General features: G+C 35.4%; 1 protein-coding gene across 16 annotated transcripts in view; it reads left to right on the top strand.

The window, feature by feature from the left end:
• Window positions 1-17517, top strand: part of VPS13B (vacuolar protein sorting 13 homolog B) — a 915182-nt gene that overhangs the window by 422007 nt on the left and 475658 nt on the right. The window contains exon 22 of one of the 16 annotated variants that reach the window (XM_049854605.1): window positions 14589-15680. The exons of the other annotated variants lie outside the window; for them this stretch is intronic. Coding sequence (XP_049710562.1) covers window positions 14589-14593 — 5 coding nt within the window. The 3' untranslated portion in view covers window positions 14594-15680. Of the gene's footprint in view, window positions 1-14588; window positions 15681-17517 lie in introns of those variants that run through there. 16 annotated transcript variants of the gene reach the window in all.

The following is a 17517-nucleotide window of genomic DNA, read 5'->3' as shown; positions in this document are numbered from 1 at the left end:
GATGTTTCATGGATTCATTGTTGTGTAATATTCCATTATGCAAATATACCATAATTTGTTTAACAGTTCGTCCATTGATGGGCACCTTGGTTGTTTCCATCTTTTTGCTATTGTAAACAGTGCTGTAGTGAACGTGGGTGTGCATATACCTATTTGTTTGAGGGCTCTTCTCTAGGATATATTCCAGGGAGTGGGTGTGCTAGATAATATGGTAGTTCTATTTCTTGCTTTTTAAGGAAGCACCAAATCAATGTCCATAAGGGTTGTACCATTTTACATTCCCACCAGCAGTGTATAAATGTTCCGGTCTCTCCACAACCTCTCTAACATTTATTATTTTGTGTGTTTTGGATTAATGCCAGCCTCGTTGGGGTGAGATGGCATGTCATTGTAGTTTTGATTGGTATTTCTCTAATGGCTAATGATCGTGAGCATTTCCTCATTTGTCTGTTAGCCGCCTGAATGTGTTCTTCAGTGAAGTGCCTGTTCATATCCTTTGCCCGTTTTTAAATTATTCGTCTTTTTGTTGTTGAGGTTTTACTGTATCGTGTAGATTTTAAGATAGATGGTGATTGGATTTGTCATAGCCAAAAATTTTTTCCCAGTCTGTAGGTTGTGTTTTTACTGCTTTGGTGAAGTCTATGGATGAGCATAAGTGATTTTTAGGAGTTCCCAGTTACCTAGTTTCTCTTCTGGTATTTGTGTATTGTTAGTAATGTTTTGTATACTGTTTATGCCATGTATTAGGACTCGTAGCATTGTCCCTATTTTTTCTTCCATGATCTTAATCACTTCAGATTTTATATTTAGATCTTTGATCCATTTTGAGGAAGTTTGTGCATGGTGTGCGGTTTGGGTCTTGTTTCATTTTTTTGCAGATGGATATCCAGTTATGCCAGCACCATTTGTTCCAGAGACTGTCTTTTCCCCAATCAGCTGACTTTGGGCCTTTGTCAAATATCAGCTGCTCATAGATGGACGAATTTATGTCTGGATTCTCAATTCTGTTCCATTGGTCTATTTATCTTTCATTGTACCAGTACCAGGTGGTTTTGACTACCGTGGCGGTATAATAGATTCTAAAATCCGGTAGTGTGAGGCCTCCCAGTTTGTTCTTCTTTTTCAGTTATGCTTTACTTATCTGAGGCCTCTTCCCTTTCCATATGATTTTGGTGATTTCTTTCCCCATCTCATTAAAAAAATGCCATTGGAATTTAGATCAGGATTGCGTTGTATCTATAGATCACATTGGATAGAATATACATTTTCACAATGTTGAGCCTTCTTATCTATGAGCAAGGTATGTTTTTCCACTTATGTAGGTATCTTTTGGTTTCTCGTGGTAGTGTCTTGTAGTTTTCTTTGTATAGGTCTTTTACATCTCTTTGAAGATTTATTCCTAAGTATTTTATCTGCTAGGGGGCTATTGTAAATGATACTGATTTGGTGATTTCCCCTTGGGTGTTCTCTTTGTTGGTGTAGAGGAATCCAACTGAGCTTTGTATGTAGGCCATTTTTATCTTATGTGTTTATACCTTACTTCTGAAGCCTAAAGCACTTTAAGTACAGAGCTAAACAATAGAAAACTTCTAAAAAAAAAGTTTCATTGTATTAAAAAAAAATATATATGTATATTAGAAAACATTAACAAAACATTTGCTAATTCAGCATTTTTTGCATGATTCAGTGACATTGGTTACATTCATCATATGGTGCAACCATCATTCATTTCAAATTATTCCACTGCAAGTAACAGAAACTCAGTACCCCAGTAGAAGGCTTTGGAATTAAACTCCTTGAACATTACCAAAGATAATAATACATAAAGATGCTGTAATTAATTATGTAAATTTAGTAGATAATGTCATGAGCTGAAAACATGAAACTTTAGCTTCTGACCATGATTGAGGTAATAGAGACTAGGTTTGTATTCTTTCCATAAACAACTAAAAAAACTGGATAAATTATATGAAGCAAAAAAAATTTCTAGATTTTGGACAATAGCAGTACCAGACTATGATCCTGCATAAAAGGAAAACAAATGAGGTGGGTCCCAGGATTACCCTGGCATTCCGCTGGAGACACGTTCTGGACCACAGAGCAAGGAGGGAGATCCTAAAGTGAGCCCAGCAGTCTTGTTGAATTTTGGAGACAGAGATCAGAGTTTAGGGAGGCAGAGATAGTTGAAAATTGTGGGAGAAGGTTCCAGAGAGAAGGCTGCAATAGAGTTCTCCTTGAGTATTTGCTGTGAATAGTAAGACATGCGTGCATAGGCTGAAACTCCACAGGTTGGGCAAAGAATGACTGAGGAGCTGTAGTCTGAATGTTTCTCAGGGCTCAAACCAGGCTGGAAGGCATTCAGTTTCCTACTGTCTAGAGTTATGATCATTTGGGACGTTCAGTAGAGACCCCCAAGCCTGTGCCTTAGTCGTGGGCCAAACTATCCATTGTGTAAAGGCTACTCTAGACAAACCTTAACAAAGCTTAAAAACAAGCCTCTGAAGGAAACAGAACAGCAAATAACCCCTGGAAAAATGAAGTTCAACACTATTTGAAATGACATAACAGAATCCAGACATGCAACAACTTAAAATCACAATGCCAAGCATTCAGTCAGAAACTGCTAAAGATGCAAAGAACAGGAAACTATGACCCATAACCAGGAAGAATATTAGCTAATAAGAATAGACCAAGAAGTAATACAGATGATAGAATTAGCAGGTACATTGAATTAAGGTATAATACCTATACAGGTATTGTAACTATATTCAGGTATTTAAGGAAACATGAGCACATTGAGAGAAATGGAAGATATAAAAAAGAACTAAATTTAGCTATAGAGATAAAAATTACAATATTTGAAACGTACAGTCACTGAGTGGAATTAGTAGTAATTTAGATACTGTAGGAAAAAAATTTTTTTTTTTCTTTTTAAGAAAAGATAAATAAACTTGAGGACATAGCCATAGAAACTCGCCAAAATGAAGCTTAGAAGAGAAAAATTTTACAAAGCCTTAGTGAACTGTGGAATGATATTAGAAGGTACTTGAAATAAAAAATTATTCAGTGGGTAGGATACAGAAAAAAATGTTTGAAGAAATGATGGCTAAAAAGTTTTCATATTTTATGAAAACTTAGAAACCCACAGAGCCAAAAAGCTCAAACCCCATTTGGATTATCACAAAGATAATTACATTAAAATATATTATCATAAAATTGCTGGAAACAAGTGAATAAAGAGAATGTATTAAAAGCAGCCACAGGCAAAAGCCACTTTTTGTATAGAGAAATGAAGACCACAAACTTCTCAACAGAAGCTAAGTAAGCCAGGTGGCAGTGGAACAACATCTTTAAAGTGATGAAAGAAAGGGGGGAAAACTCCACTTAATTTTTCTGCCTCTACTTTTATTGCCCCTATATGAGTCGAAGTCAACCCGACGACAATGGGTTTTTTTTGTTTATATCGCATAAACTTGTTTATTTGCATGTCTGTTCACTTCATATTAATATTATCTCAATGTCCCTTGCACCTACCACCATATTGGGTATATCGTATGTGACCCAATAAATATTTAATGAATGAGTGATTTCAAGATCCATTCTAAAAAGTTTGATTTCAGAGTGCAGATTCACATACCCTGACTTCTTCCATATTGCAGTTTCCTGCATCTTAGCAGACATGAACATAGATGCAAAAATATTAAACGAAATACTATCAACCCAAACCCTGTTATCCAAGGGATAATAAATTATAACTAGTTTATGAATTTTCCAGGAATTCAAGATTGATATTCAAAAAACAGTTTGATTTAGCATAGTATCGTTAACGAAAGAAAAGATATGATTGTCTTATTAGATACAGAAATAGAATTTGGCAAATTATAAAATTTTTACATGATTAAAAAATAAAACAAAGAAACTCTTAGCAACCTAGGAATAGGAGGGCCTTTTCCTTAACGTGATAAAGACTATAAAACTTACAGTATATGCCATACTTAGAGGTGAAATGTTAAAGCTTTCTCTGACACAAGGTAATCAAATCCTTTTTATTTAATATTAAGTGTTGAACTAGAGCTCCTAGCTGGTACAATAACTCTTGAAACCTAAGTAAAAGAAGTAAGGATTAGAACTTAAATAGACAACATGAATGTATGTATAGAAAATACTAAAGAATTTATCAGTAAGTTATTTAATTTCTGTTAGTATGTTTACCAGCATTGTTTGTACACTAGATAACCCCTTGCCGTTGAGTTGTTTCCGACTCATAGAAACCATATAGGACAAAGTAGAACTGCCCAACAGGGTTTCCAAAGGTGTAAATCTTTATGGAAGCAGACTGCCACATCTTTCTCCTGCAGAGTGGCTGGCGAGTTCAAACTACTACTGATCATTTAGCTGGCAGCCCAGCACTTAGCCATTGTGCCCCAGTACTCCTTTATACTAGATAAATATACACAAATAATTGTTCTGTATGCTAGTAACAAACTACTTAAAAAAATATATATATATAATTCATGATGATTTAGAATTATCCATTGCCTGGCAATCCATTGCCTGGCAATCCATTGCCTGGCAATCCCATTACCCATTGCCATCGAGTCAATTCTGACTCATAGTGACCCTATAGGACAGAGTAGAACTGCCCCGTAGAATTCCCAAGAAGGGCCTGGTGGATTCAACTGCTGACCTTTTTTGGTTAGCAGCTGTAGCACTTAACTACTATGCCACCAGGGTTTCCACCTGGCAGTAAATTTAACAAAATACGCGTAACACCTTGATGCAGGGGGGAAAGTTATTAAGTGAAAAGATTTAACATATTCATGGAATAGAAGTTCAGATTCTCTCAAATTTGATCTGTAAATTTAAAGCAATGGTAGTTAAATCGTAACAGTTTTTTTTTTTTTTTATGGAACATACAATGATTCTAAAATTTACGTGAAAGTGGAAAGAGCCAGAATAATCAAGATCATTTTTAAGAACAAATTTGGAGGACTTATACTACCAGATAGAAACCCTGGTGGTGTAGTAGCTAAGTGCTAGGGCTGCTAACCAAAGGGTCAACAGTTCAAATCCACCGGGCTTTCCTAGGAAACTCTGTGGGGCAGTTCTACTCTGTCCTGTAGGGTAGCTATGAATCAGAATCGACTTCACAGCCATGGGGCGGGTGGCGGGGGGGATACTACTAGATACCAAGATTCATTATAAAACTTCTGTTATCAAGACGCTATGGTGTTTGTGCAAGGATGGACAAATAGTCTAGTGGAACAGGATAGAGAACACAGTAGAGATCTAGGTATATGTGGACACTTGATTTATGGCACAGAGTAGTAGTGTTTTCATGAATGGTATAAATTTAGTTGGATAAAATAGAAACAAAAAAAGAACCATGACCCCTATACTTCCAACTAAACACAAACATCTAGGAATATTATAGATCTAAAAGTAAAAAGGCTAAATAATCTTTTAGAAAATAATGAAGAAAAAGATATTTGTGTCCTAAGAACTGCAATCAAAAGACGCATTGCATTGGGCAAATCTGCTGCAAAGGACCTCTTCAAAGTGTTGAAGAGCAAAGATGTCACCCTGAAGACTAAGGTGCGCCTGACCCAAGCCATGGTATTTTCAATCACATCATATGCATGTGAAAGCTGGACAATGAATAAGGAAGACCGAAGAAGAGTTGATGCCTTTGAATTGTGGTGTTGGCGAAGAATATTGAATGGACTGCCAAAAAAACGAACAAATCTGTCTCAGAAGAAGTACAACCAGAATGCTCCTTAGAAGCCAGGATGGTGAGACTGCGTCTTACATACTTTGGACATGTTGTCAGGAGGAATCAGTCCCTGGAGAAGGACATCATACTTGACAGAGTATAGGGTCAGCGGAAAGGAGGAAGACTCTCAACGAGGTGGATTGACCCAGTGGCTGCAACAATGAGCTCAAGCATAGCAACGATTGTGAGGATGGCGCAGGACCAGGCAGTGTTTCGTTCTGTTGTGCATAGGGTCGCTGTGAGGCGGAACCGATTCGACGGCACCTAACAACAACGAAGATTCTTAAAAGGACACAAAAAACTATTAAAGAAATCGATAATATTTGACTATATTAAAATTAACGTCTACTCATTCAAAGAAGCCAGTTAAAGAATGGAAGGAAAAAGCATCAGAGTCAGTGAAAACACTTGTAAATGCATAACCTATGAAGCTTTCATATGCAACGTAGATGAAGAATCCTACTGTCTTAGTTATCTAGTGCTGCTTTAACAGAAATACTGTAAGTGGATGGCTTTAACAAAGTGAAATTTACTCTCACAGCTAGGAGACTAGAAGTCTGAATTTAGGGTGCCAGCTCTAGGGGAAGGCTTTCTCTCTCTATGAGCTCTGGAGGACTCCTTGTCATCAATCTTCTCCTGCTCCAGGAACTTCTCAACACAAGGACCCTTGGTCCAAAGGATGTGAGCTCCTGACTCTGCTTTCTTGGTTGTATGAAGCTCCCATGTCTCTCAGCTTGCTCTCCTCTTTTATGTCTCAAAAGAGATTGATTTAAGACACAACTTAATCTTGTAGATTGAGTCCTGCCTCATTAACATAACTGCCTTTAATCCTGCCTCATTAGCATCATAGAGGTAGGATTTCCAACACATGAAAATCACCTAAGATGACAAAATGGTGGACAGTCACACAATACTGGGAATCATGGCGTAACCAAGTTGACACGCTTTTTGGGAACACAATTCAATCCATGACACCTATAAAACAATAAGAGAGACAACCCAATACAGAAATGAGCAGGAGACTTAAATGGTCACTTCATAAAAGCGAATATCCAATTGATCAGAATTAGGAGAGTGTTACTGGTAATCAAGGAAGTGGAAAACAAAACCACAATGAAATATAATTACACATTTCCAATGGTGGTTAAAATAAATAGTATTGCTTGACAAGGATATGGAACAACTAAAATTACCTACATACCTTTGATGGGAAGGTAAATTGGTACTACCTCTTAAAAACTATTAAATTCATTGTAATTGTGCACTAAGATTTGTGTATATGTATGTTCAAGTCAGCATTGTTTGTAATAACAAAAAACTAAGTGTAATGTTGGCAAACCAATGTCCACCAACAGTATAATAGTTAGAAAAATTGAAGTATATTCATAGAATGTGGTCTTCCACAACAATGAAAATTAAATTCAATAATGTTTTGCGAAAGAAACCTCATCCAAAAGACATACACGTTGTTTGCTTCTATTTATATAAAAATACAAAAAGAAGCTAAAGTAAGTAATGTTAGACGTCCAAATAGTGATTACTTTTGGTTAGAAGAGAAGGGGTAACGTTTAGGAGTATGACCAAGGTGGTTTCTGGTATGGTGATTGTTCTATTTCTTCTCATGTGTAGTGTGTGTATAGATAATCGCTTTTTGGCAATTCAGTAATTTATGTTTTATACATTTTCTTGTATATGTGCTATTCTTTAATAATAGAACTAAATAAAAACAAATTGGGAGGTAATAGTTTTGTATAACAAATCACTCCCAAATCCAGTGGTTTATAACAGCTAGCATTTACTTCCTACTCTTGGGTCTGTGGGTTGGCTGAGGCTCTTCTGGGCATGGCTGAGAGTGGATATCTCTGTGCTGGCTTATGGAGCCCTGGTGGTGCAGCAGTTAAGAGCTCAGTGGCTAAACAAAAGGTTGAGAGTTTAAATCAACCAGCTGCTCTTTGGAAGCGGCGTGGGGCAGTTCTACTCCGTCCTGCAGGGCCACTGTGAGTCGAACTCGACTCAACAGCCATGAATTTGGGTGTTCTTTTTTTCAGACATGATAGATGTATGATTTTTCATTGTACTCTTTTTCTTATATGTAGGCTTGGAATAGTATAAATTTTTTTTTTTAAAGTTGCCACTATTTTTATAGCCTGAATCCTAGGTGGTTATGTTTGGATTTTTTTTTTTTTTTCCTTTAATCTTGGTGAAGCCCACAATATTATGGCATGGAGATAAGAAGCAGAAAAAACAGAAACTGATTTTATCAATAAAGGGAAGGAGGCCAGTTTTGGATTATTATGCCATTAATAACAGCAGGAGACAATAAGAGAATGAACTGGAACCTTATCTACGAATAAAGAAAAGGAAAAACTAAAAAAAACTTTACTACATATAAAGAATAGAAAAGATATGTGGACTTCTGGGGACCATAATACAGAGATTAAAGTAACTTTAGGATTTGAGTTTGAATGATGTACTGACAGAAGATGTTTGTGTGGGGAAAGATAAGTTAAATTTTTGTGATGTTAGTTTTGAAGTAGTGATAGGGCATTCAAATTGCACTCTTTAGTAAACTGGGGGAATTTATGGTGCGAGGTCAGAAGAAGTGTAGATTTGGAGTCATCTGTACAAAAGTGATAAGTGATGTATTGGAACTGATGAGCTCTATAAGGGGAAAAATGTAGAGTGAACAGCAGAGGTCAAATAGTAAATTTTGGAATGCATTCATTCTTACCAAATAAAAAAGGGAAAAAGAGAGAAAGACTAGTAACAGAGAAAGCTAGTTATATATTAGGTATAAGAGAGGAAATAGTAGATGTCAAACAACGATAATGCTTTTTGAGGTTATTGGTTTTAAACAGTTTTAAATTCTTTTTTTCAAGACTGTCATTTAAGTGACTTACGATCTTTGCTTAATAACAAATTGGCTATCAGCTATTATTTTAGTGCTTGTATTTTCATAGAAGGAATGTTAGGTCACATTACATGAAGTAGGACAGTTTATTGTAAAATTCTGGTGTTTAAAAATTACTAGATCAAACCAAAGTGGGAAGAATTTAATTCACTCATTCTTTCAAGAAATATTTAATGAGCATTTACTGTGTTTCAGACAGCATTCTGAGCATTTGCGATATATCAGGAAACAAAATTGACAAAAATCCTTTCCTTGTTTGGAGGAGGAAGAGGATAGACAAATGATATAACCATAATAAATTGTGTGGTATGTTTGGGGGTGATAACTGGTTTGGCAAAACAGTAGGGTAACTGGAATCTGGAGGGGATAGGGACAGGTTGCAATTTTTTAAAATTAGGATAGGTTGCAATTTTTTGAAATTAGGATAGGTCTCACCGAAAGGTGACATTTGAGCATATAGGTGAAGCAGGTGAGTGAGAGACGTATGTGTATTCCTGGATAAATCACTTGAATTTGTATGTGTTTAGGAATGAACTATCTAATCAAACTCCCTCACTTCATAATTGAGGAAATTGAATCAAGTAACTTATCCAATGTTACAAAGATATTTAATGATACTTTTTATTTTTTTTAATATAAATGCCAGAGTATTATAATCACTCCTTGAATGTTAGTTTCATTTTTTCTTTCCTTAATGGTAGATCCAACACTGAAAATTCGGTCTACACAAATTCCTTCACCTACAATTTCCTCTCTAATACTTAATATATAACCAGGCAACTTCACAGTGTCTTATTTTACCAGGGTTATAAAGGAAGTAGTCTAAACTTGCAGTCCACTCCCAGAGGACTAAGCTAGTAAAGAATTTTGCATCAGTGTTATCAGGATGTATTCTACTGGGAAACACCTAACCTCTGTGCTGAGCATGGAAGGTTCTGCCTCTCTCATATTGGGTGTCACCCCTTATTAATAATGCACAGTTGAGATCCTGGCTGACATTCCAAAGTGAAATACTACTTTTATGTTTTCTCTTACCTGATAAGACCTTAAATATATTCCAGAGTTGTTGTTGCATCTACGAACAATAAAAATATGATTCAAGATTTTGTCAGGCATATGGAAAATCTTATGCCTACTTCATAAAGAATTAAATATGAAAAATTCTGAAGACTTCAAAGATTATTGTTTATATTACAGATCATGAAAAAGTTTCCGACTTTTTTCAGAATCTTTTGAGAATGAACTTGGATTATTAGGTAGAGTATTTCTAGTCATACTATATTTTGTGACTTCATTTTAAAATAGAGTATTTTTAAATTAAGAATTTAATAATATAGCTATATTACTTAGGAATAAGTTATATTTGGCTGAAAATATCAGAAAATACCAAATAACAGTGATTTAAGCCAGGTAGAATTTTTTCTCTCATGTCGAAGTTTGGGTAAGCACCCCAAAGCTATTATGGCCCTCTAAGAAATCTGGAACTTTCTTGTTCCACTCGGGATAGTGTCCATTCCCAAGCTTATCTGATGGCTTATGATAGCTTCAGCAGTTTATCAAGTCTACATTTCAGCTAGTGGAAAGGAGAGAAGGGAAAAACTTCTCAGAAGTTGTACACCCCATTTTTATATGCTTGACTGTATCTGGTGGCAAAGGCATCTCAGAAATGTCATCTCTTTTTTAAGACCATGTCCCTGATTAAATGTGTGGATTCTATTAACTAAAAAAAAAAGGGGGGAGAGTGGACATTAGAGGCCATTTAGCAGTCTCTGCCATAAAAGCTTGAAGTGAAATGTTTTTTATAACTGTGAAAAACTGTCACAGCTGACTTTTGGGAAAAATAAAAAATAGGTATTCCTTTTAGTTAGGGATATCAAAGGACAGAGCTAATAAAAAGTGGTTTTGTATCTGACATGTGACTTAGATTCTTCAGGATAGCAATATAGTTTGAGGAGTCATCAGCATATAGGTTATAGTTCAAACGTTAGAGTAAATGGGACCTCTCAGGAAGACCATATACAGCAAATTGAGAAGAGGTATCAAAATTAAATTCCGAGGAACTTTTTCATTAAAGATTAAGGAGAAGGAGCCAATGGAGATTGAGAGGCACCATTCAGAGGAGTGGGCAACAAATCAACATATACATAGAAGAGCCATTGAAAAAGTTTTCAAGAAGAGGGATGATAACTGGACAGTATGCTGTAGTTTCATCAAGAACAATGAGCCTAAAAAACAGTCAGTCAGTATAAGGTCAATTGGCTAGAGCAGTTGTTAGGGAATGAATGGGAATTGAGGAAGTAGAGACACTCTATCAAGAAATTCAGTTGTAAACACACTTGGATATGTCTGTAGCTATGGACTCCTGGTGGCGCAGAGGTTAAGAACTCAGCTTGTAACCAAAAAGTTGGCATTTCGAATCCACCAGCCACTTTTTGGAAACCCTATGGGGCAGCTCTGCTCTATCCTATAGGGTCACTATGAGTTGGAATCAACTTGATGGCATTGGGTATTTTTTTTTTTTTTTAATAGAGAAGTAAAGAGAAGGCAAAATTGGAGATACAGCAAAGATTGGGGATAATTTATACAGGGAGATCCCAGAATGAAGCAGGATGTAGGATATGATGCACAGATTACCTCTTCCTTTGAGACGGGATTAACAGTATATACCATTAAAGGTCAATTTAGAGTTCTTTTTCTGTCCACAAGTATTTATGCAGGGTAAGTATCGTGTTCCTTGTACTGTTTTAGAGAATGTAAGAGATCAGGAAGTGTGCCATTTCCTCAAGGCAAACCCCATAATTTTCAGATATTGGGAAATATGTTCCTTGTAACAGAACATGAAATTACTTTTTTCTTTCTCTTCCCCCCACATTGGTTTAATATGTTATTCAAAGTTTGAAATTCCTATGAGTTAAAAAAAAAAAAATTATTCTAGCCACAGGCAGTATAACTCATACGGTGTCTTTAAGTGAGGGAGTTTCCGATTTTTGCTAGTTAATAATTGCTCCTGAAGACGCTGATAGATTTTGAATTTCTGATTTTTAAAACCATGGATTATAAATAAAATGGGTCACACCAACAGAGCTATTCATCTGATAATGCTCAAGTCATCCTTATTTTGATTGAATATTGAGCAGGTATGTTCCTAATTACATTGTGAAATTTGTATTAATGTATGAGAAATACTAGTTTTTCTGGATTCATGTATATTAGAAGTTGCTCACTTTAATCATGTAGTTTAGCTTAAAATTCCATCCCTTCATGATTAGTTAGATATTTAATTTTATTGGAAAATATTAAACCATGAAGGTAGACATGAGTGCATAATACACAAATGATTTTATTCTCTCAGGGATAAAATGTGGTTTGAAAAATATTTTACCCTGTTGGGATAGAAAACTATTTAAAATAAAATGGTATACATCTAAAATAAAGCAACTTGGATATATCATTTAGAAGATTAAATGAACTTATTTATTGAGAATATAGGTTTATTAAGTAGCTTTTTTCCCTTTTCCATCGTACAAGAAAAGTTATTTTTATTTCTAAACAAAAAATTTAGGGAAAATGTATTAGCACTCAGAGAGTTTAAAATTAAAATACTGTATCAGTTTTTTCTAGATTATTCTGGGCGATCAGAATAATAATTAATTACACATTTCTTAGCTTATTGCTTAAAGGATTTCACGAGGTACCAGATGGTCATTTAATGTATCAGCCACAGACCCTCACCGAGGTGAATTGACACAGTGGCTGCAACAGTGAGCTCAAGCAGAACAATGATTGTAAGGATGGCGCAGGACCGGGCCGTGTTTCGTTCTGTTGTGCATAGGGTCACTATGAGTCAGAACCGACTCAACGGCACCTAACAACAACAGTCCAGTTAGTTGCAGCCTTCTTACCATGTTCCTTTTCTTTGTTGTTGTTTCATGTATGTGAAGGATACCACCTGCTAGAAATGATTATTATGAACATGAAACATCCCTTGATCATTGATGGTATATAGCATTTTTTTTTTTATATCAGTTGCAGTGCTCATACTGAATTTCTTGTATCACTAGTGTTCATATGAGGATTCTTGCAGTAAATTGTCAGCTCACCAAAGGATGTAACTTACACTTTTTTTCCTTGCATCTCTAAGTGTATCATGCAGTGTCTTGTCGGTATAATTTGTTGATTAATCCCAAGAATGTTTTCAGTTTGTTAATCAAACTGGGCTCATTAATTTTTATTTTTAAATGTACTGTACTTTTTATAGCATGCACATAATGTTCTTTCTTTTTGAAACCTTTATTCTGTACAGTCAGAACTAGTAATTATTTTATATTTAATTAAAAAAAAATTCCTGTTTTATCTCCCTGGCTTGTTTTATATTTATCAAGGGCAGTTAAAACAGAAGATTTATTTGTGTATGGTTATTTTTAGTGAGTTCAAGATTTTTGCATTTTTACTTTGAAAATAGAATATAAACCCCACTAAGTTTTGTTAGAGGGAAGTTTTAGAAGATGAATTTATGTTGAGAAACTGCTTTTCTAATTCTTCATTTTTTGGGACTTCTCTTATGTTGATTACTGTGGGCACTACCTCACTCCTTACCCTTTTAAACATGCTGGCCACAGCCTGGGTCAAAACAATACAAAAAAAGGAGGAAAAATACAAAAAGAAAAAAAACCTACCCCCAAAAGTCCAAACTATTTCTCACTATCCTTTAATACTGTTCAGCCTCTCATTTTGTAAAAAGTGTTACTAAATTCTGAGGGAAAATGAATGAAAAGCAAGTACAGGGAACACAAACTGTGTGCAAATGCTTAAGCTTTAGAGTAGTAGTCTTAGGGTAGCATTAGAGTAGTAGTCTTTTTCCTTAGTGTATTCCTATCAATAAAATCTTCTGAGCCAGCATCCACAGTATATCATTTATTGATTTATGCATTAATTATATATACTAATTTAATAATATAAAGCATATATTACAGTAAATTTAATTAATGTCTACTTTTGTTTTACCTCAATAATATTTTAGTAATACAGAAATAATATTCCAATGAGAGTAAAATTACTGTTTCATTTTATTGAAAATATTGTTTTTAACATTTTGTTTGAATAATGTAGAGAGTCCTTAATTCAGTTTATTTCAATAGTTGGTTTTAATGGCTGTCATAACTGAAAAGCTACCTCACTGAGATACATAGCTCTGGACCAGAAGGGAAAAGAGCATCATTGACTGCCTTCAGAATACTTATTTTTCAGTCCCATTCAAATTTTGCAGAAATTTTTGCTCACATTAGGAGAGTAAATTTTCTACTTCCTTCTCTCAAAAACCTACTTTTCCAACTTAATGGGAAGGTATTGTATTTTTTTAAATATGTTAATATTATCTTTAATCACAGGATTAATTTAGTTAAAAATAAAATTTGTAAATTTGCCTAACTGTGCATATGTAAAATGTAATATGCTACAACTGATTGAATGCAAACGAAGGACAGAAGGGCCCCTGTCAATATCTTCCTGTTGAATGCCCATGCTTAGCCTACTGTTATCCATGGCCTTGTAACATAGGGAAGTATCCCCGTGTTAGCACATTTACTGAATATTATAAACTTTGTCTTTCTCATTTTTAGGTAAAAGGAGTCACGAATAGATGTTCTCATGTTTCCCCCAATAGCCCCATGGATTGTCTTCTGGTTTTTCTACTGTAGGTTAGATGACACTGCTACATAGGGATGCTTTTTTTCTGGAATTTTGAGGTTACCTAGGCAAAACCCTTCATATACGGCTGAGATATGAGGGTACCAAGGAGCCAAGATAAACTGAGAAAGATATTGGTGGTGGTAGTTCAAGAAATTTTGGGAGTGAATTGCAGAAGATCAGAGGAGTAAAAAATAAATGGCATCTCTGAATCTGCAGGTTAAGCCAAAGTCTCAAATGAGAGCATGACCAATGAATATGGTAATGGAAGGACCTGCCGAGAGCCCGGTGAGCTGGACAGTCAGTGATGTTGAATCTTTCTAAGGAAGTAAGCCTGGAAAAGAGGAGCCCCATAATATGCTTAAAGGACGTTGGGGAACTATGCAGCCTGTGTAATGATGTTGCTAGGACTGGACAGGTATAACTAACTACTAATGTATTGCCTGGTTTTTCTCTTAATTGACAGGTAATACCTTTACCAAGAAATAAACATTTTTATGTTAGGAAGGATTCTCTGACTGCAAGAGATAGCATCTGTATTCTAATAATTTTAAATAAAAAAAGGGGGTTATTTTTTACTCTCGTAACCAAAATGGTAAAAAATGCAACAGTGGATCTTTTCTTTGGAGTGACTTAGACCAGAGACTCAACAACCAGAAGAATCAGAAGGATTATGTCTCTTCGTGTTGTCTTGACTTTCTCTTACTTAACAGAGGTTTCTTGACGTGGCAGTGTGCATGGCTGGGGTACTTCTGATCTCGTATCCTTACCTCCCTATGATCAAAGAGAAAGAGGTTTTGTCTAGTTTCTGTTTAAAACATCCCTGAGCAGGATTCTGCACAGCCTATCTTAGATCATATGCCCACATCTTGGATACTGACTCACCTTGCCCTGAAAGGTTAGGTCCAGTTTAGCCCAGGTTGGGCCATGTACCCACCCTGTGTTCAGTAGCGTGAGTTTTGGTACCAAAAATAGTGGGAGTAGCAGAAACATGGCTCTTGGTGATAATTTTTCAGTTTGGTCCAGTTTGTGTCTTAATTTTTTAACAATCATAGCAGGTTTAAAATACAAAATGCTAATTATATGACTCTTGGACTAAATCAAGTTCACACATTTCTCTTTTGATAGGAATAAGGAAAAAGCATTAGGAAGTATTGCATACATGAATTGAGGGGTGGGCGCTTTGAAGAGAAAGGCATGAGATGCGTAAGACAGAATGCAGGTTTTACCGTGGGCTCTTTGTTTGTTTGTTTTTAAACCTAAGATTTATTCAATTGGGGGAAAGGAATTTTGTTTTATATATTTTTGAACAATACAGTCCTCATTTGCAAAATCTTAATTTTTTAACTTAGTTTTTTGAGGATTCATTGAGTTATAATATAGGATTTAAACTATAATGTCAATTAATTTGAAATCTCTGAGAGAAAACATTGAGATGTTCTAAGTACATTTGAGGATTAACTAATACAGAGCTCTCTGGAAATAAGTGTGTTACTCTAGTTTTTACATGAACTGGCAAGAATTCAGCAAAAATTCAACCAAATTGTTTTGTGTGCAGTCTTTTTTTTCTCCCTTTTTTTAGCAGTCAGAACAAGATTATAGTTTCCAGATGAAATTCTGAATGTCACATAGCGATGACATATATTTTCCTGGTTGGCGCAGCATGAGATGCAATTTTGCATGCCATGTCACGCTGACTTGCAGGATCCAAAAGCCATTATTTCCCAAGGGGCTTTCAAGAGTGATAGTTTCGAATGTAGTTTGTATTTTGACGAAAAGTCTCAGGCAGTATTGCAGTTTCTATGGCAAGCTTCTTAAAGCTTTAAATATTATCTAAGTTCCGGAAATTTAAGCAATAGTATTATTATGTAAAAGTCTTTCTCCATAACCTTTTCAAGTTCTTCTTACCAAATAAAATTTTTAAAAATAAGGATCAGTGTAAAATATAGATCAATAATTAGGAAGCTATGATCATAGAAGTAGTAGACTAGGGACAAAAAACGTAGGTTTGTATTCTGTCACTACCACCATGCCAAGCTAACCTCACACAGCCTCATTTTCTTCATTTATAAGAGACTAATCAGTATAACCAACAATACTTCACAGTGTTGTTATAAGGTTCAAAGATACGTGAAAGTTCTTTAAAGTGGTAATGGTAAAGATCACATTTTTGATGTTTGAATTTTGAAAGGAATGCTGTAATCTTTAAGCAAGGTGAAACTTATTTTGTCTGTTGGCCCTTAACTTTGTCATATAAATTTGTTCTTTGTTTTCATTAGATCTTAATCATCTGAAAAATGCCTTAAAATTCAATATTTTCACTGATGCCTACATAATACCATTTATTTCACATTGATGATCTTTCTTCTCTTTTGTTAGCTTTACTGGCCTGCTTTTTTATATAGGTTCTCCCCTCCTTTTTTTTTTTTTTTTAAGTGTCTCATTTTCAGTTGCCTAGACATTTCTGCGTAGGCATCTTAGGGTCAGTTTAAGTCTCCAACATGTCTCGTCTCCTCTCCCTTTCTAAATTTTTACAACTACAGGCCTCTCTCCCTATCACTGTTCACCAGATTTCTCAAGGCTGAAATCTAGGCTTCATCCTTAGTCTCTCCCTTTCCTGGCCATTCTACAGCCTCCAATTTATATCTTATTTCAGTCTATCTGTATGCTGCTACTCTAGTCAGAGCTACAGCATTGCTTGTGAGAATAATGCAAGGGTATCTTAGTCTCACGGGTGTTGTTTCCATGTTATCTCATCCTCTAATCTCAGTCACCCCACTCCACTGTCCAGACAACAGCAAGTGTCATCTTATTAAAAATCTGAGTTGGGTGATGTTATTCTCTGCTTAAGATGCTTTAGTGACTTATCACACTTAAGATGAGATCCAAACTCCTTTCCATGGCCCATAAAGTTTGAGCTCATCTAGCTGCAGTCAGGTTCTACATTCCATCTTTTCTCTTTTTTCCTTACACTGATCCTCTCTCATTTCTTCAACCACACAGTGCTTTTTCTTTCTTGAGATCTTTTGCATATGCCGTTTCTACTGTTCTTCTCATAGCTATGTGCTTTTCATCCTTCAGGTCTTAGTTTAAATGTTACCCTTTGAATAAAGAAACCTTCTGTATTCAGTCTTTCTAAAATAGGGTA

Source organism: Elephas maximus, chromosome 15, assembly GCF_024166365.1.
Source record: "Elephas maximus indicus isolate mEleMax1 chromosome 15, mEleMax1 primary haplotype, whole genome shotgun sequence".
NCBI classification, from domain to species: Eukaryota; Metazoa; Chordata; class Mammalia; order Proboscidea; family Elephantidae; genus Elephas; species Elephas maximus.
The sequence above is the reverse complement of the archived record's forward strand: the minus strand, read 5'-3'. Positions and strand labels throughout refer to the sequence as shown.